Source organism: Heteronotia binoei, chromosome 2 (genome assembly GCF_032191835.1).
Source record: "Heteronotia binoei isolate CCM8104 ecotype False Entrance Well chromosome 2, APGP_CSIRO_Hbin_v1, whole genome shotgun sequence".
NCBI classification, from domain to species: domain Eukaryota; kingdom Metazoa; phylum Chordata; class Lepidosauria; order Squamata; family Gekkonidae; genus Heteronotia; species Heteronotia binoei.
In genome coordinates, this window is record NC_083224.1 from 83,271,026 (window position 1) to 83,297,275 (window position 26,250).

Here is a 26,250-nt window from a genome sequence, read left to right on the forward strand (position 1 = left end):
CCCCTCCTTCCCCACCCCTGCTCCTAGAAATTGTGACCTTGCTGAACAAGGGAGCTATAGAACCAGTTCTACCACAATATCATCACACAGGCTTCTATTCCCGCTACTTCCTGGTGCCAAAGAGAGACGGGGGGTTGCGCCCCATACTGGATCTCAGAAAACTCAATCTCCACATCCGCCACAAAAAATTCCGCATGGTCACTCTTCAGTCCATCTTACCACTTATTCCGGAGCAGGCCTGGATGGCATCGATAGATCTGCAGGATGCCTACTTTCACCTCACCATCAACCACCATCACAGAAGGTTCCTCAGATTCGCTATAGGAGACCAACACTATCAGTTCCGAGCTCTTCCCTTTGGCCTCTCAACAGCACCAAGAGTATTCACAAAGTGCATGGCTGTGGTAGTAGCAATTCTGAGACAACAACGAATTTCCATCTACCCATACATAGACGACTGGCTAGTTGTCGCCCAATCCAAGGAACAGCTCCAGACCGATGTCTCGGCTACCCTCTCCCTCCTGACTACCCTAGGCCTTCAGGTCAACACCACAAAATCCAATCTGACCCCTACTCAGTCCATACAATTTATAGGGGCGCACCTATCAACTATCTCACGCAAGGCCTATTTGCCAGCAGACAGAGTGCTACATATCAAGTCTTTAGCCAACAAGATAATCATGCATCGCTCCCAAACAGCTCTCACCTTTCAGAGGATGCTAGGCCTCATGGCGGCCATCACCTCTGTCCTCAACTTTGCCAAACTCCACATGCGTCCTCTACAGCTGTGGTTTGTGCGGACATTTCATCCTCAACGGCAGCACTAACTGACCGTACTATCTGTTCCGGCCCACATCATCCCTTCGTTGAAATGGTGGATGGTAGACCATCACCTCCTGGAAGGAATGTCATTTACTCAGACTCCTCCCTCTGTGATTGTCACCACTGACGCCTCCAAGTGGGGATGGGGAGCCCACTTGGGAAAACTCACAGTACAGGGTCAGTGGACAGACTACGAAAGGTCTCTCCACATCAATTGCCTGGAACTACTAGCAGTTCACAGAGCTCTGAGATCTTTCCTCCCGTCCCTTCACAACCGGCACGTTCAGATCACCTCAGACAATGTTGCCACTGTCTTCTACATAAATCAACAGGGAGGCACGGCCTCCACCAGATTGTGCAAACGAGCTCTAGCCCTCTGGCACTGGAGCATCTCCCACGGCATCTTCCTATCAGCAGTGCATCTACCAGGAGTCCAGAACGTTCAGGCAGACACTCTGAGTCGACACTCAATCAACAACCACGAATGGACCATCAACAGTTGTTATCTTCAGCCTCTGTTCCAGAAGTTTGGTACTCCGGAAATAGATGCATTTGCATCCCCAGACAATGCACAATGCCCCCACTTCTACATGCGCGGCCCCTTGTCTCCTCTGTCGGCAGGGGATGCCTTCCTCCAAACATGGAACGGACCACTGCATTACTTATTCCCGCCAATACCACTCATCACGAGGGTATTACAGAAAATAATGACAGACAACACCAATTGCATCCTAGTAACCCCTTGGTGGCCTCGCCAACCCTGGTTCACTACTCTTCTTCTCCTATCGAACAACACATTTCTCCGATTCCCTCAAGTCCAGGACTTAATCTCCCAGCAGGGAGGCAAAGTCCTACACCACAACCCAATGCTCCTCCGCCTTACAGCATGGAAAATCAGTTCCTGAGCTTCCCACTGGAGGTCCGACATATCCTGCTCAACTCTAGAAAACCTGCCACTAGGAAATCATACTCCTTCAAATGGAAACGCTCTTCGGAATACACACTTCAACATAGATTTAAACCTGATTCCTCCACAATCACCCAAATTCTGACTTACACCCTAGCCCTTTCTAATGCTGGACTCTCGTACTCCTCTCTGAAGGTCCATCTAGTGGCCATCTCTGCATTCCACCCCCGTATCGAGGGCTCTACTGTATTCTCTCACTACACCACTAAGGCCTTCCTGAAGGGGATCCTTCACCTCCACCCTCCAATCTGTAAGATCCACCCTGCTTGGAGTTTATCACTCATGTTGAGTCAATTAATGAAGCCACCCTTCGAGCCCATGGCTTCCATTCCTCTGCATCTCCTAACCTGGAAAACAGCCCTACTAGTAGCTCTTACTAAGGGCAGGAGGGCTAGCGACATTTGCACCTTCAGAGCAGATCCTCCATACAGTTTTCCACCACAATAAGTTAGTACTACTCCCTGACCCCGCGTTCCTACCTAAGGTGGTCTCAGCATTTCACCTGGGAAAACCCTCTATTCTACCTCCATTTTTTCAACACCCCACAGATGCGGGACAACGAACCCTGCATAACTTAGACGTACGCAGAGCTCTTGCCTTCTACATTGAAAGAACTTGGCAATTCCGAAAGGACACTAGACTTTTTCTAACATATGCAACCCACAATCAGGGTACTAAATTCTCAACACAGAGATTCTCAAAGTGGATTGTGGCCGCTATTGCGCTATGTTACGAACTGGCAAAACAGCCCATACCTGAGCACTTGCGAGCTCACTCTACCAGAGCTGTCGCAATGTCAACAGCTTTCTGCAAGGGCATTCCGATGGAGGACATCTGCGCTGCTGCGGTTTGGTCGTCCCCATCCACATCCGCCTCGCACTACGCTCTAGATGTCCGTGCCCAGCATGACACGTCCTTCGGACAGGCTGTGCTGCGATCAATCTTCGACTGACGCCCTCTACTGTCCACATTGTGAGTACAAATTTATTCTCTTGAATAACTAACAGTGCTTTTCACTTACAGATCCAGCACCCGCCTCCTGACAAATAGCTTGCCAGTCACCCATATGTGGGACTGCACAGAGACCACGAAGAAGATGGACAGGTTTCTTACGTGTAACTGATGATCTTCGAGTGGTCATCTGTGCAGTCACACCTACCCACCCTTCCTTCCCCGCTGCTGGATGCTCACTATCAATTCACTTACTACACCTTTACCGTGGCGGGAAGAAACTGAGCGGGTTAGGCGCCTCCCCCTCGTCTAGGCATGCGCAGACGATGCCTCCTCCCCGGGACGAGGGGAAAGGCATGCTAAAATTAACGCTTAAGGATTGCTTTGAATTCTCCGAGGTTGGGCTCAATCCTGGCGGATAAACCCATATGTGTGACTGCACAGATGACCACTCGAAGATCATCAGTTACAGGTAAGAAACCTGTCCTTCTCTGACTCTGAGCCTGACGACTGGGAGGAGGGGGAATCCCTATCAAAGAGGAGGAGGAGGAGGAAGAAACCCAGGTGGCATTCTTAACAAAGGCTATAGCAGCCCTTGCATTTCATGCTTACCTTTCACATGCTTAAGGCTTCTTGTAGAAAGGTTATGGCCACAAGTACTAATGATTTTCCCTTTCATACTGTGGCTGAATATTTGAATGTCGCCTCAGGGTGAAATGGGGCAAACCTGACTCATATGGGCAGTTTCCACATTTGTTTAAATGCTTTATGCTCTGTCTAATTATGCTGATGAGTTATTACAGGTCTCCCCAGTTGATGGCTATGACAGCATTGTAGTCTACTGGTCAGCTTTCTGAGGATGGTGAGAGCTTCCACTTCAGCTTCCATCACATCCAGAGAAACAATTGTCTGGGTCCACAAGGTTATCCAGATCTTGTCAGAGAACAACCACTGTCTCCTTCAAGGCACTAGCAGGAGGCTGAAGGCTGCCTTTTTTCTTGCTGATGCCGCCTTAGACAACTTAATGTTCATTTCTAAGGCCATGGCTTTCACTGCTGTGGCTAGGTGGTTGAGTGCTTGGCCTGCAGGCATGCTTCTCAAATGTATGGTATTCGCCTGTCCATTCCAGAGTGATAGTCTCCTTGGTGACTTCCTTGGTAGATTTCTGGTGAAGACACATGATTAGAAACACACTGTGTCTCAGTACATCTGTCATTTTGATAGATGGGGAAATCACTCCTTTTGTGCTTAGCAGTCCTTGTCCAGGTTTTGGTTTGTGCCCCCCCTCCAAAGGCAGTGTGAGTCCAATCCCATGCAAGCACGGCTGCGTGTCCCTTCCAATGGGAGTCAGGGTTTTGACCTTCCTTCTGGTCTGGAGGTATTTGCAAGAAGATTTGTGGACCCTAGATGTCATTGTTCATGGCTACACCTTAAAATCCACACTCTCCCATTGGAACCACTCATTCAGTCTCTGGTGTCCAATTTCTGCATCCAAAGAATAATCACTGTACAGGCCATTTTGTTACATTTGGGTTATGCAGCCCATTTCCCTTCCAGAGTAGGATTGAGGAGCATATTCCATCTTATTCACAGTTTCTGAGAGGAATACCAATTGGAGGACCAGCTTGGATCTCAAGTTTCTCAACAAGTTTGTCAAGGTTTGGGGCTTGCTCAGGGAATCTTTGAGGTCCATAACAGGGGCCCTTCAACCCCAGGTATTTTTTTACTTCAGTAATCCTGACTGATGTCTACTTACACATCCCCATTAATCCTGCTCACGGAATATTTCTCAGATTTGCAGTGAATCGCCAATGTTCCCAATGCTGGACACTTCCTTTTGGACTTTCCAAGGCCCCCAGGGCATGTACCAAGATCCTGGTAAACCCTGTAGTCTACCTCAGGCACCAGGGGATTTATGTCCATCCATAATTGGACGCCCTTCTCATCAGGTCCAGCAGCCTCTTCAAGAACATTCGGGGCACCTAGTCCACCCTCTGCTCACAGGAACATGGTTTTATTGTAAACCAGTCAAAGAGTTCCCTTTAACTGTCTCAACTGGGAACCATCATTGACATATCCTGCGGTTCCCTTTTCCTCTCATTGGAAAAGGCACAAGAGCCAGGCTGCTGTAATCCTGGTAATCCAGGACAACTTCTCATCCCTATTGTTTCTGGACAAACTCATGTGTCTGCTGATCTCCTGCTTAGACACAGTCCAGTGGGCCAGGCTTCATTCCAGACCACTGCAGCATTCCCTTCATTCCTACCAGTTGTCCATCATGGGAAAGAAGATTTTTCATCTCTGGATTCCTGTATCCATCAGATCCAGTCTTCTCTGGCAGGTGAAGGTCAGCAGTCTTTGACAGGGCGAGGTATTCTACACCCAGATCTATAGGGAGTTCTTCACAGTTGCAAGCCCTCAACATTGGGGAGTTATCATGAACAAGGTTTTGCTACAGGGTCAGTGGAGTCTGAAAGAACAGAGTCTTCCCATCAACTTCTAGAACTCAGGGTCATCCAGCTGACTCTGAATTACTTCAGGTTGGATCCAGCCCATCAGCCTGTCTTTATCCAAATGGACAACATTGCTACCAAGGCATATCTGTACTAGCAAGGGGCTCTCAGTCATCTCAGCTCCACAGAGTGGATTTGAAGATCTTGGCCTGGGAAGAGGGGAATCTCCCATCAGTGGAGTACATCAGGGGGTGGACAGCACATGGCTGGACTGGTGGAAGGGAATGGTCCTTCCATCCCAAGATCTTCAGCCTCATTCACCAGAACCTAGGATGTCCTTTCCTAAACCAGTTTGTGTCAAGCATGAATCGTCAGCTTCCTCGCTTCTTTCACGGGGTATTACTGAATGAAGGTGGAGGCGATCAACATTTCGTTGCTCTCTTTTTGTTGAGAACAATGACAATAAATTTATCTATCTATCTATCTATCTATCTATCTATCTATCTATCTATCTATCTATCTATCTATCTATCTATCTATCTATCTATCTATTCCCATGTCTTCCTGCCCCAGGACTCCTCTTTGCTTCCCTCTGCTTCTAATCATTCCTAAAACCATTTGCAGGATTTGGGAACATGCAGCCAAGGTCATACTGGTGGCCTGTTATAGGGCTCGACATCCTTGGCTCTTGGCAATTACAGAGATTTGCCCTCCTCTGTCTATTCCAGTCTCTCCAGACATGCTTAATCAGATCCTGATCTGGTGTCCCCAGCAAGACTGGCTTCGTTTTCCCACTGGAGATTGAGTGCAAAACACTCTTCTGGTTACTCTTCTGGAATAACAGACACTATCCAAGAGTCCATATCCGCAACACTATCTGGACAGCTTTTGTGAGATGGTGCAAACAAAACCAGATTGAACTGTTGGCACCCTTCGCTGTTTTTCTATGTTAGTTTTTCTCCAGGATGATCTGACATTAGGTCTAAAGTCCTCCACTATCCAGTCAGATTGCTGCTCTTACCACAGTGCTTCCTGTCTATGGAGGATACTAGCTGCCCAAACATCATGTCCTGTGTTTTCCTGCAAAATGCTATGCTCTAGGCACCTCCTCCAGTATATCGCTAACCTATTTGGAGGTTACGGTATCGTCTGCTCTTGCAAAGTCTCCCTTTGAGCCTTTCAGGGAAGTTGGTCTATAGTGGGTACCGAAGATGACTCTTTTTTAAATTGTTGTAACCTCAGCTCACAGAGTCTCAGAGATTAGTGCTTTATCTGTAAACTCAAGCCTTTCATCCTTCACACAGATAAGGTAGTGCTCAGGGCTGATCCAACATTTTTTTGCCTAAAGTTTCTTTGAATTTTTACATATCACAAGAGATCTTCCCACATTTTGCATACAGTCCAACCATCCCAAGGAATTTGTGTGGCATACCCTGGATGTCCACAGAGTACTTAATATTTACATCCACCAATGCAGACCTACTTAATAGATTATTTGCAGAAGAAGCTTGTAAAGCTACTGCATGTTTTTCCATTTCCACTTTTGTTTGTCATTACAAGCTGATTTATTTGGAAGAGGAATTTTGCAGCACGCAGCAATAACAGCTGATGATGAAGGGACACTGCTCTGGGAGGTCCCACAGAGACGGCCTCTGCCTCAGAGGGAGAATGACCATTGATACTTAACATGAGGGATCTTTCTCTGAAGTCAGGAGGCCATCTCTGCCCTCCCCTCATAATCGACATTCCTGTTTCTGTGTGCTGTTCTCTTCTTTTTGCCTTTCTACCCTGTATCTCACTGGGTACTGTTATGTGGCATTAATGCCCTTGTTTAGTACGTTTTCTTTAACAGAATTAGAGTATTACTTGAATTATGGTTACTGCTTTTGGAGTCCCAGAACTGAAGGGTGGGTCATTCTGAAGGCACCAACAGGAAATAGAAAAAAGTATTTCCTGCCTCCCTGAAAGATGGATGGGAATAACCCACAGAGATGGCCTCCTGACAGAAGAGGAGGTCAATAAGTAAAAAAGGTCATTCTGGCAACTTGAAAACATACACTAGCTCTAGAAAGTTATATTTTGAGATTGTGCTTTCTTTTGTAGACTATGTTGATGGACAAAGAACGTTTACGAACCATTCAGATGCAAGTGAATCAACTGGCCATTATTGCAGCAGTCATACTAGTGAGCAGCAGCGTATATGGAAATTTGGTGTCCAATTCACCAGGTTGTGTAGATAGACTGAAATGGATAACAAAAGCCCTCATGGAAGGGCTTCCCAACACAAGGTAAGTTGTTTTAACTTTGTTTTATGAAGGAAGGAGGCTCTCACCTCTGCCTCCTGGGGATGCATATTGCTGAAGGACTACAGTCCTCTCACAGAATACAAGCCATTGCAGGCAACCAGACAGAACTAGGCTTGTTTCATAACATCTATTGTAATGCTGTTTGTGAACAGACTATGTTTCTCTGATGCCGGGAACATACCCAACTTAACACTTCTGGGAAAGTCACAACTTTAGCAGGAGCAGCAGCTAACTGCAGGTAGATGGGTAGATAGCAGCCTGTGCAGAAATTGAGTCAATAACACATCAAAGCATACCCCCTCAAGCAATGAAGAGCTAAAGCACAGTACAGACTACTTGCTAGCTGCTGAGCTCCAAGAACAAGCACCACTTTTTATTTTGCATTGATGACTCAATTTTGTGAACTGACAACAAGCTGACTCTTCACTGACATAGTTATGAAAAGCTATCCCCAGGTGAATTTCAAGGAGCAGCCCATGACAATGTTACATCTATTTGTGGCTTAGGTTAAAAGATGCTTTACTGGACATCAGCAATCAAATACATCAGGAGGTAAATAAAATTTTGCTCCAACTGGGGTACCCTACTCTCAGCAATGACAAGGCTGCTTCACTAAAAGGACAGATTGAGAGCATTGCAGATAAGGACAATGCAGTACGAATGGTAATTGGTAAGTCATGGAAGTGGATTCTTGCATATTTGATGTGATTTTTACATGAATATGAGAATGCAGTGTAAGACTGGATTATGCAAGCATGGATTTCAGTTCTATATATGGCCTATATTTATAATGCTGTATTGGTCTTTCCTTTGCTGTACTGTCTTTTCTTTACTTTGAGTTTCCATGTTGACAAAATGAGGCAAAAATGTATTCAAATAGGGATTTTTGTAATTCAAGATTGAAACACTGGAACTTACCTGAAGGTTTCTTCTCTTCAGTGGGGTGAAGTCATCCAAAACTGGTTAGATCATGCCTCTGCTCGCTCAGGTAGGGCTATGGAATTTTTTGCCTCACTTCCTGTTGGTGAGCTCAAGTTGAGTCATATCCAAACCCTGTTGTGAAGGCTGTTCTGTCCAGGTAGGTGTGCAGGACACTGTGCATGTCTAGTTTGTGCCAGAGTTTTTCTTTTGGGGGCATAGGTCTTGGGCAGAATGATGGAAAAATAACTGTCTGGTTCAGGTGAAAAGTTGAATTGACTTTAGGTATGAACAATGGGTCCATTCTCAGGGCCACTGATTCCTTCTGAAAAATGCACAGTTCCTTTCTTGTGGGCAGTGCCACTAATTCTGACATGTGTCTTGTGGATGTGATTGCTATCAGGAAAGCCACCTTCCAGGAAAGGAACTTAAGCTCAGCTGACTCCAGTGGTTGAAATGATAATAATAATAATAATAATAATAATAATAATAATAATAATAATAATACTTTTTATTTGTATTCCGCCTTCCCCGCCAGGGCAGGCTCAGGGCGGCTCACAACATACGAATGTAATATACAGTATGTTGCAAAAGGATCACCTCTAACTCCTCCCACCTGATCTTGCTGAAGAGAGAAGTTGATGGAAAGGCATACAGCAGTCCTGTTGGCCAGGGGTGTGGACAGAGCATCTTCCCCCTCTGCTTTGTGGTCATGGTATCTGGCCAGGTACCTTTTCACCTGGTGGTTGTTGCAGGATGCTAACAGTCCATCACTGGCATGCCAAACCACTGAGTGATCTGGAGGAACACCTCTTTGTTTATGCTCTGCTCTCCCGGGTCCAGGTCCTGTCTGCCCAGCTAGTCCACTTCTTTGTTTGCTTGGCCCTTTAGGTGCTCCAACTGTAGACTCATCATGTGCCTTTCCACCCATGTTAGTAAACTTTTGGCATCTGCATACAAGGTTTTTAATTGAGTGCCTCCTTGGTGATTGATGTGTACCTTTGTTGACATGTCTGTGCGTAGTACTACATGCTGGTCCTGCAGCTGATGCTGGAAGGCTCCAAACACTAGCCATGCTGCATGCAGTTCCAGCCAATTGATGCTGTGTGCAATCTCCAATATGCTCTACATTCCCTGTGCCACCTGGTCCATGCAGTGAGCTCCCCAGCCTCTCTTACTCACGTCCATCATGACAGCAATCTGCTGATGTTATCTAAAGTTGGTGCATCATCCTTCTTCTAGTGCAGCCCTACATTGGTACTGCACTTGCACCACCCCTGCCTACAGACAAATTTTTTGCAGCTAAAGCTTTGATAGGGGTTGTTCCACCCTGGGCTCTGCACATGCGTGGGCTTTGCCACTGCAAGTGTCTTGAGATCAGGGGTGGTGTGACCCCTCTCCCTCAGTTTTATTTTTGCCACCATGAGGATGAGATATTGTCAGGGATCAGTTCCTATATGGGAGAAACTGAACACATTTTTAGTACTAGTCATTTAGATGTCTGTGAGTGCACTGCTTAGGCACACACCAGGTGCAACTGATTACTGTTGTGGGGAAGATGACATCACCTATGCTTATGCAACATGCTGAGTCAGAGGTTGATGCAATCTCTGGACAGGTTGCATGATTGACATACGTATAAAGTGGAGACAGCAAGTTGTTCTGCAGTCTGGTTAGGATTGTGAGTTCTGCAAAGCATGCTGTCCATCTGTTTGGTGAAACCGTGAATTGACCTAGGAATCTGTATTTGGACCATTCTCTGTAACTACTGCTATCTTTGACTGAACTGTATGATTGACACTGGCATGGCTAAGATTTCGAGTATTGGACACTGTTCTGGTAAATATATTCACTGAAACCAGAGTTTGCCTCTGTCTGCTAACTGTGTGTGCTCTTCTGTTCATACTATACGCTTCCCCAGCAGCAGCTTCCGATAACTATGCTGTGCTAATTCTCTAACATTGGTTATGGGCCCAGTGGTGCTGTTCTGTTTGGGGTTGCCGTTCTATGTAATTCGTGCCCGAGGAACTGATTGAGACTCCTGAATTGAAAAAGGAGGCAGAGGAACTGAGCCAAGTTGTCCAGGTGTCCAGAGATAAGTACAGGGAGATGGATGCAGCAAATGTAGTTTCGTTTTCCGGTCTCAGCATTACGAAGCTGAACGGGACAAACTATGCCACATGGTCCCAAAAGGTCAGTCTTTTGTTGAAGCACCAAGAATTGTGGGAGGTGGTGGAGAACCCTATAGATGTGTTGAGAGATGACGAGAGAGTCCTTGAACTGTTGCATAAAAAGGATGTCAAAGCTTTGTCTCTGATAGGGCTTTCTCTAGATGATTCCCAACTGGTGCACATTGCTGGTTTGGAGACGGCTAATGGCTGTTGGACGGCGCTGTGGCAGATTTATGTACGTGGCACGGTCGGCTCGCAGATTCGTCTGGTGAGGAAACTTCTGCATACCAGGTTGGCAGCTGGGGCTGATGTTTTACCTCACATAGAGTGCATGAGAAGGATGCTTTTACAGTTAAGAGAGCACAGCCAAATGTTTACTGAGTCACAGGAGGTGTGCATAATTCTAAGTTCTTTAGATGCATCATACGACACCCTAATAACCAGTCTCGAAGGTTTGCCTGATACTGAGTTGACTCTGAATGTCGTGACTGGCAGACTCCTTGAGGAATACAGCAAAAGGCAAAGCAATTCGTCCCTACGGGCAGAGAAGAAGCTTTCCTGGAAGCCGGATAAGGGCAGTGACCTAACTGCAAAAGAGGAGCCGGAGACCCTTCATACGGGTAATGTAATGGCTATAAGAAAGAAATGTTTTCGTTGTGGTTCATCCACGCATTTTTTCAGGAACTGCCCCATCAAGAAGGAGAAGGAAAGGCAGACTGATAGGAATTCAGCTGCTCGGAGGAGTGGAAAGGCGCATCTGGTTGCGAGCGCACAGTCCACTACTTCTTCTCAAACATTCCTTATTGACAGTGGTGTGTCTGAATGTCTCTGTCGGGTAAGGAGCATGTTTAGTTCTTTTACCCCTGTCAAGAACCAGTCTGTTATTCTCGCTGACGGAGTGAAGGCTGATGTTGTTGGTTGTGGAAAAGTGTTTATACCGAGCTTAAAAAGGGAGTTGGACATGGGACTGGATCTTCTTCGTGGTCTCTGTGCTTCACATTCATGGGATAGTGCGCCTGCGCCGATCCCCGAATCGGTACCTGAAAAGGCCGGGATTTTTCCGCAGTCGGCGCCAATGGGCATGCGCAGGCGTCCCAGTGCGCATGCTCACCAGCGCCGGCGCGGGGATCCTGCCAGTTCCTTTCTGACCGCTGCGCTGAGAGGTTTACCTTTCTGGTTCCCCGGTCGGTGAGAATTCTTGGCTTTGCCTTTTCTTCTCGTTTAGCCCGTTTGCTGTTGTCTTAGATAGTTAGTTTGTTAGTTAGTTAGTGTTTAAAAAAAAAAGTTCTTGTTTGTTTGGCAGACTGCCCTTCGGGGTTTTCCGTTCCCTTTTCCCCCTCATTTTCCCCTCAGACTATTCTGAGCGGTTTTTTGCGACCACCTTCTATGGAAAATCGCTGGGGGGTTTTCAAGCGCTGCCGTGCTTGTGGTAAGAAGATCGCCCCCCCCAGACGGCCATTCCTTGTGTCTGCTGTGCCTGGGAGAGGCGCATCGAGTGGAAGCTTGCCCGCACTGTCGCCGGTTCTCGAACCAGACGAGAAAGAACCGTGCGGCCCGGCTATCGGCAGCGTTAACTGAATCGGCGCTTCGACCACAGCGACCGATGGCGTCATCGGCATCGAGATCGACCGACACCCCGGCTCAGGAGCTTGCATCGGCCGATGCTGCTCCGACCCTGACTCTGTCTGAGTTGCTGGAAGAGCGCGGCTCCACAAAACGTTTCCGTGAGGGCTCGGTGGACACGCCCGCTAAGAAGCGCCGAGAGGACTCGGGGACCCGAGCTCCTAAGAAGGCGAAATCGAAAGAGAAGCGGAAGCGACCCCGCACTCCTTCGCCGTTGGTCGATGCATCAACATCGGCAACTCCTGTGCTGCCGAAAAAGATTTTGGCTTCCCCGCGCCGCAGCCCATCGACCCAGCCTCGCCAGTCGGTGTCGGAACAGGAGCGTGAGATCGACTTGACTCGACGCTCCTCATTGTCGGGCTCGCATCGACGTACCGCTAGTGAATCGGCCTTGGAGGCGGAGGTTTCGGCACCGATTGTTCCACCGGTCCAGATCGGGTCCTGAGAGCGGCGAGACATGGAACCTTTTCAGGCACCTCACCGCTTCCCGATACCACCGTGGGAGCAGCGCAGGTGGCAGCCTCCATACTCACGGTACCAATCGTACCACTGATACCCAGAGGACTACCCGGACTGGGAACAGGAATCAGAGTTCTCGTCCATGTCGAGGGTCTCTCATCGATCCCGAAGGGCATCGGTGTCGGTTCCCCCGGAATGACGAATGGTCCCGGTCGAAGTCCATCGTAGGCCATCGCCACCGGTTCGGTCTTCTCCACGGGAGTTGACCCCGATGCTCTTGGAGCACTCCGTCCAGTCTTCGTCATCAGAGTCAGATAGTGATGCCCAAGACGTGGAACCTTCACCGGTCTCCCAGATGGCAGAGGATCTTCCGATTTCACCATCGGAGGATCTGAAATCGTATGGGGACCTTGTGAGGCGGATTGCGGCCACACTCAACCTACCGGTGACTCAACCAGAACCCGTTGTGGACGACAACGTGTTTGATATCATGCAAAAGAACACGTCCACTGCGGTCGCCCTGCCAGTCACCAAGGTGATCCTCCAGGCCGTGAAGGAGCCTTGGAAGAGGCCCTCATCGACACCAGTCTCATCCAAACGCCTGGACCACTTGTACAGGGTCCAGGAGACGGGGGCTGAATTTCTTTTCACCCATCCAAGGCCAAACTCTGTAGTCGTCTCCTCCTCCTCGAAGGCTCGGAAGGTTCATTCTTCCCCACCGGATAAGGAAGGGAAGAAGATTGATGGAATGGGCCGCAAGGTCTATTCAGCGGGGGCACTCGGCATCAAGGTATCTAACTATGCAGCCTGCATGGCTAGATACCAGTATGCCGTGTGGGAACAACTCTCCCCTTTCCTTTCCTCATTGAGTGAGGATAAAAAGGCTGCTGCAAGAAAGTTACAGAAAGAAGGACTTGCTGTAGCCAGACAGCAATTGGCGGCTGCTAAACATATGGTGGAAGCTTCGGCCAAAGCCATCACATCTGCCGTCTGTATTCGGTGCCACTCTTGGCTTAGATCGACGGCGTTACATCAGGACATTAGAACCTTTATAGAGGACTTGCCTTTTGAGGGCGATGGGCTCTTCAGCACCACAACAGACATGGTGCTGCAAGAGTTTGACAAGAGTGTCAAAACCTCTAGGAACCTCGATGTCCAGACTGCTTCCAAGGCCACCAGGTCTAAACAATGGCCCAAGCCGTGGACCAAGAAGCCTTATCAAAAGTTCTCCCCAGAGCATTGACGTCCTCGCTCTTCCCAAACTGAACGACCTCCCTATCCCGGCAACAATAGGAGTCGTTACGGGACCCAGCCACCTAACAAGTCTAAGGGTGCCCATCCCCAGAAGCAGGGGGTTTGACTTCCTGCAAGCACGCGTCATCGCCCCCACCGGTACTTCATCCATCCGCCTACGCCCTTTCCTGCCTGCCTGGGAGTTGATCTCCACAGACAGGTGGGCTCTGTCCATCGTAAAAGAGGGCTACAAAATAGAGTTTGTTCAGACCCCGAATCAGTCCGTGGTAGTTACCACTCCCCCTTCCCCACGTCTGCTGGCGGAGGTGAACAACCTCCTACAGAAACAAGCCATAGAGGTAGTTCCATTGGAGGCCAGGACAGGAGGCTTCTACTCTCGCTACTTCCTGGTTCCCAAACGGGACAGGGGTTTGAGGCCTATCATGGATCTTCGGAGTCTGAACAAATTTATTCTGTACCAGAAGTTCAGAATGGCCACGCTGCAAACAATCCTCCCTCTCATCAATCAGGGAGACTGGATGGCGACCCTGGACCTCAAGGATGCTTACTTCCACGTCAGCATTCATCCTTCATTCAGGCGTTTCCTAAGGTTTGCAGTGGGTGCTCGGCACTTCCAGTTCAGAGCCCTGCCGTTTGGCCTGTCTACTGCTCCTCGGGTGTTCACGAAGCTGATGAGTATGGTGGCTGCCCGTCTTCGTCTTCAGGGAGTAGTTGTGTTCCCATACATCGACGACTGGCTTCTTGTGGCGAAGTCGAGGGAGAGTTTAACAACGCACATTGCCATTACTCTGCGTTTCCTAGACACCTTGGGACTGCAGGTCAATCTGGAGAAATCCCATCTCACTCGCTCACGGACTGTGCAGTTCATAGAGGCTCTGCTGGACACAGATCAACACCGAGCATTTCTCCCCTCGCAGAGAGCAAAAGACATTATCACTCTGGTGCAGCTTCTCCGGAGGCAGCAGTGGGGCACAGCCCAGCAGCTCCAGCGGATGCTGGGGTTGATGGCGGCGACGACAAGCATGCTGTGTTTCGCAAGACTACGAATGAGAGGTCTTCAACTATGGTTCTTGCGCCATTTTCGTCCTCTCATAGACTCTCCTCGGAAGAGGTTTACCATCCCGTCTGCAGCTCTTCAATCACTGCAATGGTGGGAGTCAGAGAGCAACATCTGCCAAGGGGCTCCCTTCCATCTTCTGACCCCTACTGTGACTATCACTACCGATGCTTCCCTGTGGGGGGTGGGGGGCCCACCTGGAAGATCTCTGTGTAAAAGGTCAATGGTCTCCGAGACTGAGTCGGTGCCACATAAATTACTTAGAACTGCTGGCGGTTCACTTTGCCCTTCGCTCCTTCCGTCCACTAGTAGCGGGGAGGACTGTAGCACTGCTTACGGACAATACCACTGCCCTGTGTTATATCAACAGGCAGGGGGGGACAGTGTCTCGCCGGCTATGCGCGCTGGCTATGGATCTCTGGAAGGAGTGCCTCCAACTAGACATTTTTGTGAAGGCAACACATCTGCCGGGGGTCCTCAACATACAGGCGGACTCTCTCAGCAGGGGTGGAGCCTCTCCACACGAATGGGAACTGCAATGGCGTTTCCTAGAGCCTGTGTTCCAACTATGGGGGTACCCACAGCTGGATGTTTTTGCGACAGCCGAGAACAAAAAGTGCCCTTTGTTCTGTGCCAGGGGAGGGGCAGATCCAGCCTCGTTGGGAGATGGACTCCTTCTTCCGTGGGGGGGCTGGTTCCTGTACATGTTCCCACCTTTACCTCTGCTGACGAGGGTGGTCCACAAGTTAGTGCAGGAGAGACCACGCTGCATTTTAGTGACTCCTTGGTGGCCCCGTCAGAGCTGGTTCTCGATCCTTCTCCAACAGTCGAGGGGGGTCTTCTACCAGTTTCCGGCGGAACCGGACCTGTTGTCGGCCCAGGGCGGGCACGTGCTCCACCACAACGTGCCACATCTGAAACTGACAGCGTAGTTTATCAACCACTAGGTTTTTCCACCAGGGTCCAGCAAGTTCTCCTGAGTAGCAGGAAGCCTTCCACCCGTGCTTCCTATGAGAGGAAGTGGAAGAAGTTTAGTAACTTTGTGGCTGACTCTTCTGTGCCGCCTGACAGTGTCGGGCTCTCGGCAATTTTTGAATTTTTATTGGCTTTGGTGGATGAGGGGCTGGTATTCTCTTCCATCAAGGTCTACCTGGCAGCTATTTCTGCTTTCCATGGTTCAGTAGAAGGTTACTGGTTTTGCCCATCCCTATTCCAAAAGGTTCATGAAGGGGTTGTTCCGGCTCCATCCCCCATCTAGGGCCCCTCCGTAGTTATGGGACTTCACTCTGGTTTTGGACAAGTTGACTCGTCGTCCTTTTGAACCCATGGCAACGTGCTCCTTACAACTGTTGTCATGGAAGACCGCATTTTTAGTTGCTATCACTTCAGCACGCCGTGTGGGGGAGCTCACGGCGATGCGTTGTGACTATCCCTACCTTGCTTTTCAGGAAGCTGGAGTTTCCCTAGCTCCAGACATCACTTTTCTTCCCAAGGTGGTTTCTCAGTTCCACCTTAATTTAGAAGTTTGGTTACCTACGTTTTATCCTAGCCCTTCCTCGGATGAGGAACGTAGACTGCATGCGCTGGACGTTAAGCGTGCGCTGGTATTTTATTTAAATCGTTCACGGGGGTTTCGTAAAGACAAGCAGCTCTTTGTCTCATACTCTGCCCCCAAGTTAGGGTCCAAGATTTCGTCTCAGAGACTTTCGAAGTGGCTGACTGAGACAATTAAACTTTGTTATTTGTTGGCAAAGAGGCCTTTACCTGGACCTGTTCGTGGACACTCCACTAGGGCGATGGCCACGTCGGTGGCATTCCTGAAGGGGGTGTCTCTTTCCGATGTCTGCAAGGCGGCTACCTGGTCTTCTCCACATGCCTTCATGAAGCATTACGCGCTGGACGTGCATGCTCAGCAGAGGACTCGGTTGGGGACTGCGGTGCTGCAAGCTGTTTCTTCAGGTTGACCATCTTCCCGCCTCCAGGTATGCTTTGCTTGCTAATCTCCCATGAGTGTGAAGCACAGAGACCACGAAGAAGATAGACAGGTTGCTTACCTGTAACTGTGGATCTTCGAGTGGTCATCTGTGCATTCACACTACCTGCCCTCCTTCCCCACTGCTGACGGTCTCCCTCCAGTAGGAGCTTCCAGCGGTCAGGAAGGAACTGGCGGGATCTTCGCGCCGGCACTGGTGAGCATGCGCACTGGGACGCCTGCGCATGCCCATTGGCGCCGAGCGTGGAAAAATCCCGGGCTTTTCAGGTACCGATTCGGGGATCGGCGCAGGCGCACTATCCCATGAGTGTGAATGCACAGATGACCACTCGAAGATCCACAGTTACAGGTAAGCAACCTGTCTTTCCGTCACTCAAGCTGAATTTGTTATCCGTGTCAGCTCTGTGCAGAGAGGGTTTTATGCTGCAATTTTACTCCACGTGCTGTGAACTGACTAACAGTGAAGGGGCAAAAGTGAAAGCTGAGCTGAAAGAGGATTTATACATTTTGCAAGCAAAGGTACAAATGTGTCATAAAGTCTGTGAAAATAAACCAAATCATAACAATTGTTGTTACCTCTTACACCGAGGGGTGGCGGGGCTGGCTGTCGTCGCGACAGCACACGCTTTTGGAAAGCTCCGTCCTAAACCTCTTTATTTTCCCTTTCTTTTGGCTGAGTGTAAATATTTGAGAATTTTCTCTGGCTCCGAGAGTTTGCTGAACTTGGAGATATCAAGGACGAATGTTTTGCTGGAATGTCCTTGCTGGGAAAAAGAAACAAACGCATCCCCGCAGGCGTGGTGAAGCAAAAGAAACGTGTACGCTCCAGTCCATCGGCTGCCAGTGAGACTGCCCCGAAGAAAAAACGCAGTGTCAGGACCTCTAAACAACTGCTACTGGCGGACTGCCCTCCTTCGCAAACTAAAATGAGTAAGTTTGTGGAACAGAATTCTGAATTTGAAGGAGTGGACAGCCTTAAAACTGTCAGCTTGGAGAGAAGTATGTGTCGCCATCTTCCCCCAGTTGCTTGGAGGGGGTGGAAGGGGCAGAGTCTAGGTCTGTGTGTAATATTGCTACCTGCACAGACAGGCTGGAACCGGCTGGCTTTCAAGAACTTAAAGAAATGTTTATTAAACAATGCGTAATGGTTTCGAAAATTCTGATAGTGATGTTTAAAAGGCAAGAAGAATCTACCAGACAGCTGGAGGCTTTAAGCTGCCAACTAAAGTTGTTATCTACTAGGGATAAGTCCTACTGTGGGGGGTGCTCCCCGCCCTCTAATGCTGCTCCGGTGTCTGAGGAAAGGACTGAGAGAAGAATTCAACCATGTAAAATCTTTCTCTCTATACAGCAAAATCGTTTCAATTTTGGCAGATGGAATACAAAGTTCAGGGCCAAATCCTCCTTGAGCAGCCTTTTGCGTTGTGATTTCCAAGAGGTGGATCTTCTGGAAATTACTAGATTGAACTCCTCTCCCCGCTGGTTAAACATTATGTTGTCATTCTGTGCAGACGTGATACCCTGTATGCTTTACAAGTCTCTCTCTCTTCTGCACAGCTTTGGTATAAGATGCAAGAGAGTTTTCTATGAACCCCCTATTATTTCTTTTGTAAAACCTAGGGGGGCTAGGCATCTGGAAAGGACTGATATCCCTCCATGTAAAACCAAGGTGCAGTCTTTGGACCCACCGTTTGATCTGCAGCTGAAGGACTCCTTTGCTAATCTATCACAGACAGATCAGGGGGCTGTGATTGCAAGCTTGAAAGAGCTAATGAAGGACTTTGAAAATTTGCAAGGATACTCTGACAGTGTACAGAAACGGGCTTGTGACCATGCTGACCCTGAAGAGCAGTTTTCTTTGCAAACTAGCAACTTTTCAAAAATCATTCGGCAAGCGTGCTTGGATCATGCCGAACAATGTGAGGAAAGGATTCTGCTTGATTTTGCTAAGCCTTCGGATGCCGTCTGCATGTCTCCCTCGCACACCTGGTGGGAAACTCCCATGGAAGCAGAACAGAATTGTGCTGCAGTAAATCAGGCCCCTACTCCCAAGGTCATGCACCTGGATCTGCTGGGTTCAACGGACATAGAAGAACAGTCTGTGATCTCTTTATTGCTAACTCCTACGCAGCTACCCTGTCAAAACCTGACTGTGCATAATGGACGTTTGGCCACCGAGACTATTGAGCTTGATGACTCACAGCATAGTCAAATGGAGACCATTGTTATTTCTATCAGCTGTGATCAGACAACAGTGGCAAATTCCCTCTCAGGGGAGACACCTACAGATCAACCTACTCATTGTTCCTTGGTATCAACAAATGTGTATCCGGTGGTGGTGTCTGGCTCCATCCCTGTTGGAGTTCATAGACCCCAAATGGGTGCACCCCTAAGTAACAAGGGTGCTCTGCCTTCTGCAATGGCTGTGTTGAACCACTATGTGGTGCCAGATTCAAGTCTTACCATCTCTTCCATTACTATTAGTCAGGCTACTTCTGAGGGTTTTTGACCAGAGTACTGTAAATGTGCTCTCCATTATTTCCTGGAATGTGGCGGGATGGGCGGGAAAACAAGGGCAATCCGATTTCTATGGTTTTTTGAAGCAATTTGATGTGATTTGCTTACAGGAAGTTTGGCTTTCCTCTCCTCCCCAAGTAGATGGCTTCAGAGTCTTTTTTACCTCTGCAGTTCCTGGTTCAGGAAGGGGCAGACTCAAAGGGGGTCTTCTCTCCCTGATTTCCACAAATCTGTCCGTCATGGTGGAACTGCTCCCTGCTCTGGACCGGTACACTCTGGCAATTAAATTAAATCTTAAGCCTACTCCGTTAATTATTGTGAATGTATATTTTCCACCGCCAGTTGGGCTGGCTGCCTCTAGGCAACTGTGGAATGACTCTGAGCAATATCTGGGGGACATCCAAGAGGCTTATCCTGTTGGACACATGGTCATTTTGGGCGATTTTAATGCCAAAATGGGTCAAAGTGATTTAGAGTTTAGCAAATTTGGTTTGTTCCCCCCCCCCCTTTCTCTGATCCTTCCCCCCTGTGTAAGCGGCTTTCCAACGATCATAGGTGTAATCAGCAGGGCTTCTTATTGGCTAAATGTTGTATTAAGTGTGATTTGTTAATTTTAAATGGCTCCTGGCCGGAGGATCACCCTGCTGTCTGCTCCTACTGGAAGGGAATCAAGCCCTCTTTAATAGACTATGTTGCTACCTCCAGAGCTATGCTTACAGAAGTGCTGGATTTTAGGGTTATTAGTAGATCTGAGAGTGACCACCTCCCGCTGTCACTCAAAGTCTCAATTGCCTTGCCATTTAAGTCTAGAGAGATCCATCACCCTTCTGACCACTTAAGCCCTGTGACTGGCTGTGTAAAATGGTCCAGCAGAGTCAGTACAAAAATCAGGAGTCTCTTGGGGTGTGAACAGGTGATGGGCCTCAGGAAAATGATAATGGAGAAGGAGGGTGACATTGTTTCGCATTATAATGACATAACTGCTGCCCTAAAACCTACTCTCTCCTATTACACGCATAATAACACAGTTCTGATAAGACGATCTTACGAGTGGTACGATTCAGAATGCAGGTCCTTAAAGAGGCAGGTTACAGCTGGCCTGATTCTGGCAAGGGAATCTCAATTGACGGCTCACTATATGCAGTTAAAAGTCCTAAAAAAACAATTCAAGGAACTTATCCAACATAAGAAAGAAACTTTTATTAAGAGAAACTGGGAGGCCCTGATTAATGCAGCAAAATCAAACAATTCATCGCTTTTTTGGCATACGATTAACCCACTATTGAAAGTTTTCCCCTCAGGAGCTTCAAATCATATTACTGCTGCAGAGTGGGTGGAACACTTTCAGAGGATATATGCCTCTGAAGAGCCCTCTTGCCCCACCCTACGAGCGAAGTTGCTAACAGAGGACATTCCATCCTGGGATCCTGTCACCTGCGAGGAAGTGAACTCCCTTTTAGGGAGGGTGAAAAGCGGGAAAGCCCCTGGGGGGGATTACATTAGGTCTGACCTACTCAAAGAGCATCGGGATTGGTGGGCTCCAACGTTGGCTTCCCTTTTCTCATATATCGATGAGACAGCAAACATGCCAGCCGATTGGGGCTGGGCGATTATTGTGCCCATTTACAAAAGAGGGGGTCATGATCTCCCCTCGAACTATAGGCCAATTAGTTTGCTAAGTGCTATTAGCAAACTGTATGCCTTACATCTGAGGGACAAACTTACGGCCTGGATGTATTCTCAAGGCATTATTGCCGATGTTCAGGCTGCCTTCTGCCCTGGAAGATCCCGCCTTGATCAGACTTTGGTGCTGCAATTTCTGGTTGATAAATATTTGGCCACAAAGGGCTCCAGACTCTTTGCAGCCTTTGTCGACTTTAAGGCTGCCTTTGATCTGATACCCAGATCCAGGTTATGGGACAAGCTTGCAGCTTCGCCTATTGACAGACGGCTGTTGTTGGTAATGGTTAGCCTTTATAGTAACTCGGGCATCAGGATAAGACGCTCATCTCAAGGCCATTTAACCCAACCAATTTTAGTGAACAAGGGTGTCAGACAGGGTTGTGTGCTCGCCCCCCTGCTTTTCAATTTCTACATAAATTCACTTCTAACCTCCTTTAATGATTTGGCTTTACATCCTCCCAAGCTCGCCGATTGGCATATTCCAGTTCTTGCGTATGCTGGCGACATGCTTATACTATCCAGGACGCAGATTGGTATGCAAAGGGCCCTTCGCCATCTAACCCAGACCAGTCTGCAGGAAAAGTTGGAAATTAATCTAGATAAAACCAAGGTTTTAGTTTTCGCCAAACGTTTCAAGGCTCATTGCTGGTTTCTAAATGGTAAACCCATTGAGCAAGTAAAAATTATTAAATACCTGGGGGTGATTTTTCATTATCAGGGTAAGCGTTTGGCACATAAGAACTATGTTGCACAATCTGCGCAAAGAACAGCTGATGCCATCTACCGTTTTTATACCTCCAAAGGGGCCAAATTCTTGCCTGCAGCATTAAGGTTGCATACTGCAAAGACCAGGGTCCAGTTGCTCTATGGCGCTGAAATTGCCCCTTATTTAACCACCAAGCCGTTGGAGATAGTACAAACTAAACTCCTGCGCAAGCTTCTGTTTGTTCCCAGTTGTGTGCCAAACACTGCCATCAGGTTGGAATCTGGCGTCCCAAGCATCGAGATGTCTATGTGGTTAAACACCCTTTGTTACTTCTTGAAGGTTCTCTCAAAGCCAGGTGGCCTTCCCCGTCTGATTTTTTTCGACTCTTTTGTGGGAACTTGGGAGAAAAGGTGTCTAGATCATTTTAGACTCTGTGATCTCTCCCCTGAGTCCCTAGCAATGATGGAACTGAGGGATGCGAAAGAACTTCTGCGCCTGAGGTTGGTGGAGTTTGAACTGAGATCTGCTAGAGCTAGTCTTTCTGCACACATTTTCTTAGGGAAGCAAGCCGAAGTACTGTCCCCAGCCAGGTATCTTTTCAACATCACTATCCCAAAATATCGGATATCTTTCTCAAAAGCACGACCCAATGCACTTTTCTCTTCGGTGCTTTTGGGACGTTACGCTGGGTACCCATATCTGGAAAGATTGTGCCCCTGTAATTGCAATGAGGTCGAAACAACTCTCCACATCGTTTTGCACTGCCCTAATTACAATGACTTGAGGGCAAGATTAATCTCTCCGATTCTTGGGTCCTTGGCGGACAGGCAGGAGGATGAGCAAATTGCCTTTCTCCTGTCTGACGCTCATTCTGATGTTTCATCTAAGATTGCCCGTTTCTGTTATGCTGCTCAGTTGGAAAGGAGGGAAATTGAGAGTGTAAATCTTGGTTATGAGTTTTAACAATATGTGTAATAGTAGGAGTCAGGAATTTTGTGTAAGAGGTGATGGGTTTGTTTTTATGATTTTGTTTTTGTTTGTATTAAGCTGGTCAGATGACCGTGAATAAAGAACTACTACTCTTACACCGAAAGCTAGGTCATGTGGGATTTCCTGCTCTGAAGAAGACTGTTGAACAGGCAGAGGGTCTTAATCTCAGACCATGCAAAGAGTTTTTGGACTGTGAGATATGTAAGCTGGTGAAGTCAAAGAGTGCTGCTGTTCATGTTCCAAGCAAATTTACTAGCAAAAAATCCCTAGATGTTGTGTTTATGGATCTTATTGGGCCTTTTAAGGAATCCCTTGGGGGTGCAAAGTATGTGCTAAGTATCGAAGATCACTTTTCCCGTTATGGCTTTGTCTACCTGCTAAAAGCAAAGTCAGACACCTTCCAGAATGTACAGAACTGGCTAAAGTTTGTACGGAGAAAAACTGGAAATGTGCCTGTCTATGTGGTGCCTGATAGAGGCACAGAATTTGTCAATAATCAATTTAACAGTTTATTTACAGAGCTTGGAGTGGAACACAGATTGTCGGATCTGTATAAACCAACGCACAATTCGTTCTGTGAAAGGAGGAGATAGACGCTGCAAAATATGACTCTGTGTATATTACGTGATGCAGCCTTGCCCGGGAAGTTTTGGGCAGAGGCAATGTGTTGTGCTAACTACAATCTGAACAGAGTCTGGTGTTCAGCTACTGCGAGGATACCAGCAAGCCTTTGGCACAATAAGGTACCAGATTTAGCTAATTTACATATTTTTGGAGTGACCGCATTTGTCCATATTCCCCAACAGTTGAGACAGAAAGGCCAGGTGAAGACAAGACGCATGAGATTCCTAGGCTACGAAAAAAATGGGCGCTGTTATCGCTTTGGTACGCAGTGAGGTCATGATTAGTTCTGATAGCAGTGAGGTCATGATTAGTTCTTCGGCAACATTTCTGGAGAGATTGGAAGGCTGGGAGCGCTGCTCGCAATCTCCAACTTTCTTATCTACAGAGGCCGAGCAAGAAATCCGTTTATACAGCAGTTCATTGCCTAGCAACCCAGAGGAGGAGGTTGCCGGGATGTCCGAAACTAAAGGGGAAGAGCCGGTCGAGTTAACTCCTGATGTGCCTGTTGAAGTGGAAACAGGAGCGAAGCCTAGTGGTGCTGATTCGTTCCGGAGGAGTGAAGGAGCTGTAGTTCCTGTGCCAAGGAGATCTACGCGTGAGAGGAAAATTCCTGATCGCTATATTCCTGTGATGGCTGCTGTGATTGAGCCAGAGAAATACACTGACATTTTCTCTTTGTCTGAAGAAGAGCAGTACAAGTGGAAAGCTGCTATGGACGATGAATTGCAGTCACTGGAGCGTTTACATGTGTATGTAGAGACTGATACTGTTCCAGAAGGTGTTAAGCCCATAGGTTCGAGATGGGTGTACAAAATAAAACCTGATCAGTCTGGTGGGAGGAAATATAATGCAAGGCTTGTAGCACAAGGCTGCAGACAGAGTTATGAAACATACGATGAGGTGTTTGCCCTGACATTGAGAAGTAGCTCACTGTTAACTGCCTTAGCAATTGCAGCTAAAGAAAAACTTTGTTTTACTCATTTAGATGTCCGTGTAGCTTTTTTAAATGCAGATTTGGGACACCAAATCTATCTAAAAAAGCCTGAAGGTATTCCCAACTCTGAAAAAGGGTACTGGTTGTTGAATAAAAGCTTGTATGGGCTTCGTCTGAGTGGGCACCAATTGTCAAAGTGCCTAGTAGATGCACTGAATGACCTTGGGTTCACCCAGAGTGTAGCAGACCCTTGTGTGTTTACCAGGGGAAGTGGTGAATCAAGATGCATCATTCTCACATTTGTGGATGATCTTGGGATATTAACAAAAACTGGGAAACAAACTGTTGAAATTGTTAAAGCTCTGAGTAAAAAAATTGAGCTGAGGGATCTTGGTACTGTGCAAACCTATGTGGGTGTAGATATTTTTGAAATTGCACAAGGTTTTAAACTGTCCGAGAAACAAAAAAATATAGATTTGCTGGAAAAGTATAAGATGCAAGATTGCAAAACTGTTTCAACACCTAAGGTGGTGGGCTTTGAGAGGGATGTTTTAGAAAGTCCACCATGCATTGCCGAGATGTACAAGTCTCTGATTGGTAGTCTGAGTTATATCTGTAACTGGACTCGCCCAGACCTATTAGTCGCTTGTAATCTACTAGCTAGAGCTTCCAATAAACCCACACAGAAACATTGGGTTGCTGCTAAAAGGGTTTTACGGTACTTAAAATACACGGCTGACTGGTGTCTTTACATCGAGCCGAAAGAGGAGCTAACACTAAACGCGTACACTGATGCAAGTTACGCAAATGACTGTGAGGATAGAAAATCAACAACAGGTTTTTCTATTTTTGGGGGGAGAATGTTTAGTAAGCTGGAGGACACAAAAACAGCGTGTAGTGGCTCTGTCTACCACTGAAGCTGAGTTTTGTGCTCTATCTACTCTATGCACTGAGTTAGAGTGGTTTAGACAGCTACTAAAAGATTTGCAAGTTAGTGCAGATGTACCTATGGATGTTTTAGAAGATAACCAAGCAACAATAGAGATTGCTAAGGCTGAAGAGGTAAAGACCAGAAACCGATACACAGACATACGATACCATAATGTCAGGGAGCGTATCAAAAGGGGGCTAATAAACCTGAGGTATTGTGAAACCGGACGCAATACAGCCAACATGTTTACCAAGCCCCAAACAACTGTAAAGCACAATGAGCACTGTTTGAAACTTGGACTGAGAAACTAAATGACAAGTAGGAGGAGACGCAGAGAGCGGTTGGAGGAAGTGCGAGCGCATTCTTTGGTGTCGCTGCGGACACCTGAGCGATCTTAGACCCCGATACTGTCTGAGCACTCAGTGAGAAGAACCTCCTCGTCATCGGACTCTGAGGTTGGTACTGATGATCCTGACAGGGCAGTGGAACTTTTGCCAGAGTCGCATATTGCTGAGGACCTTCCCATATCTCCATCGGAAGATCCGAAGTCTTATGGGGATCTGGTGAAGCGGATGGCAGACTCCCTCTCCCTCACAGTGGTTCAACCACAGCCAGTCATCGATGACACCATTTTCGATATTTTCGACACTTCCAAGTACACCTTATTTCTTCTGACTCTCAAGATACAGAAGATCAGGGACATGACTACCCAGCTCATCAACAGTCAGTCCTCAAGCTTGATGTTGCTTGCCAGACTGATTGGGACTCAACGTGAGGGGTCCTTCTCCTCAGAGGACATCTCGCCTCTCCCTGTCATCATCAGCTGTCTTCTTTCTGCTCTGCTTCTTTTGACTCCACTATGCAACACTGAGTATTTTGTGTTTGTTCTAA

The 26,250-nt window shown here is 47.7% G+C and overlaps 1 protein-coding gene across 2 annotated transcripts in view; it reads left to right on the top strand.

Moving 5' to 3' along the window:
* Positions 1-26,250, top strand: part of TCP11 (t-complex 11) — a 154,361-nt gene that overhangs the window by 121,725 nt on the left and 6,386 nt on the right. For both annotated transcript variants that reach the window (XM_060231473.1, XM_060231474.1), the window contains exons 8-9: positions 7,297-7,481; positions 8,006-8,169. In XM_060231473.1, coding sequence (XP_060087456.1) covers positions 7,297-7,481; positions 8,006-8,169 — 349 coding nt within the window. The remainder of the gene's footprint in view (positions 1-7,296; positions 7,482-8,005; positions 8,170-26,250) is intronic.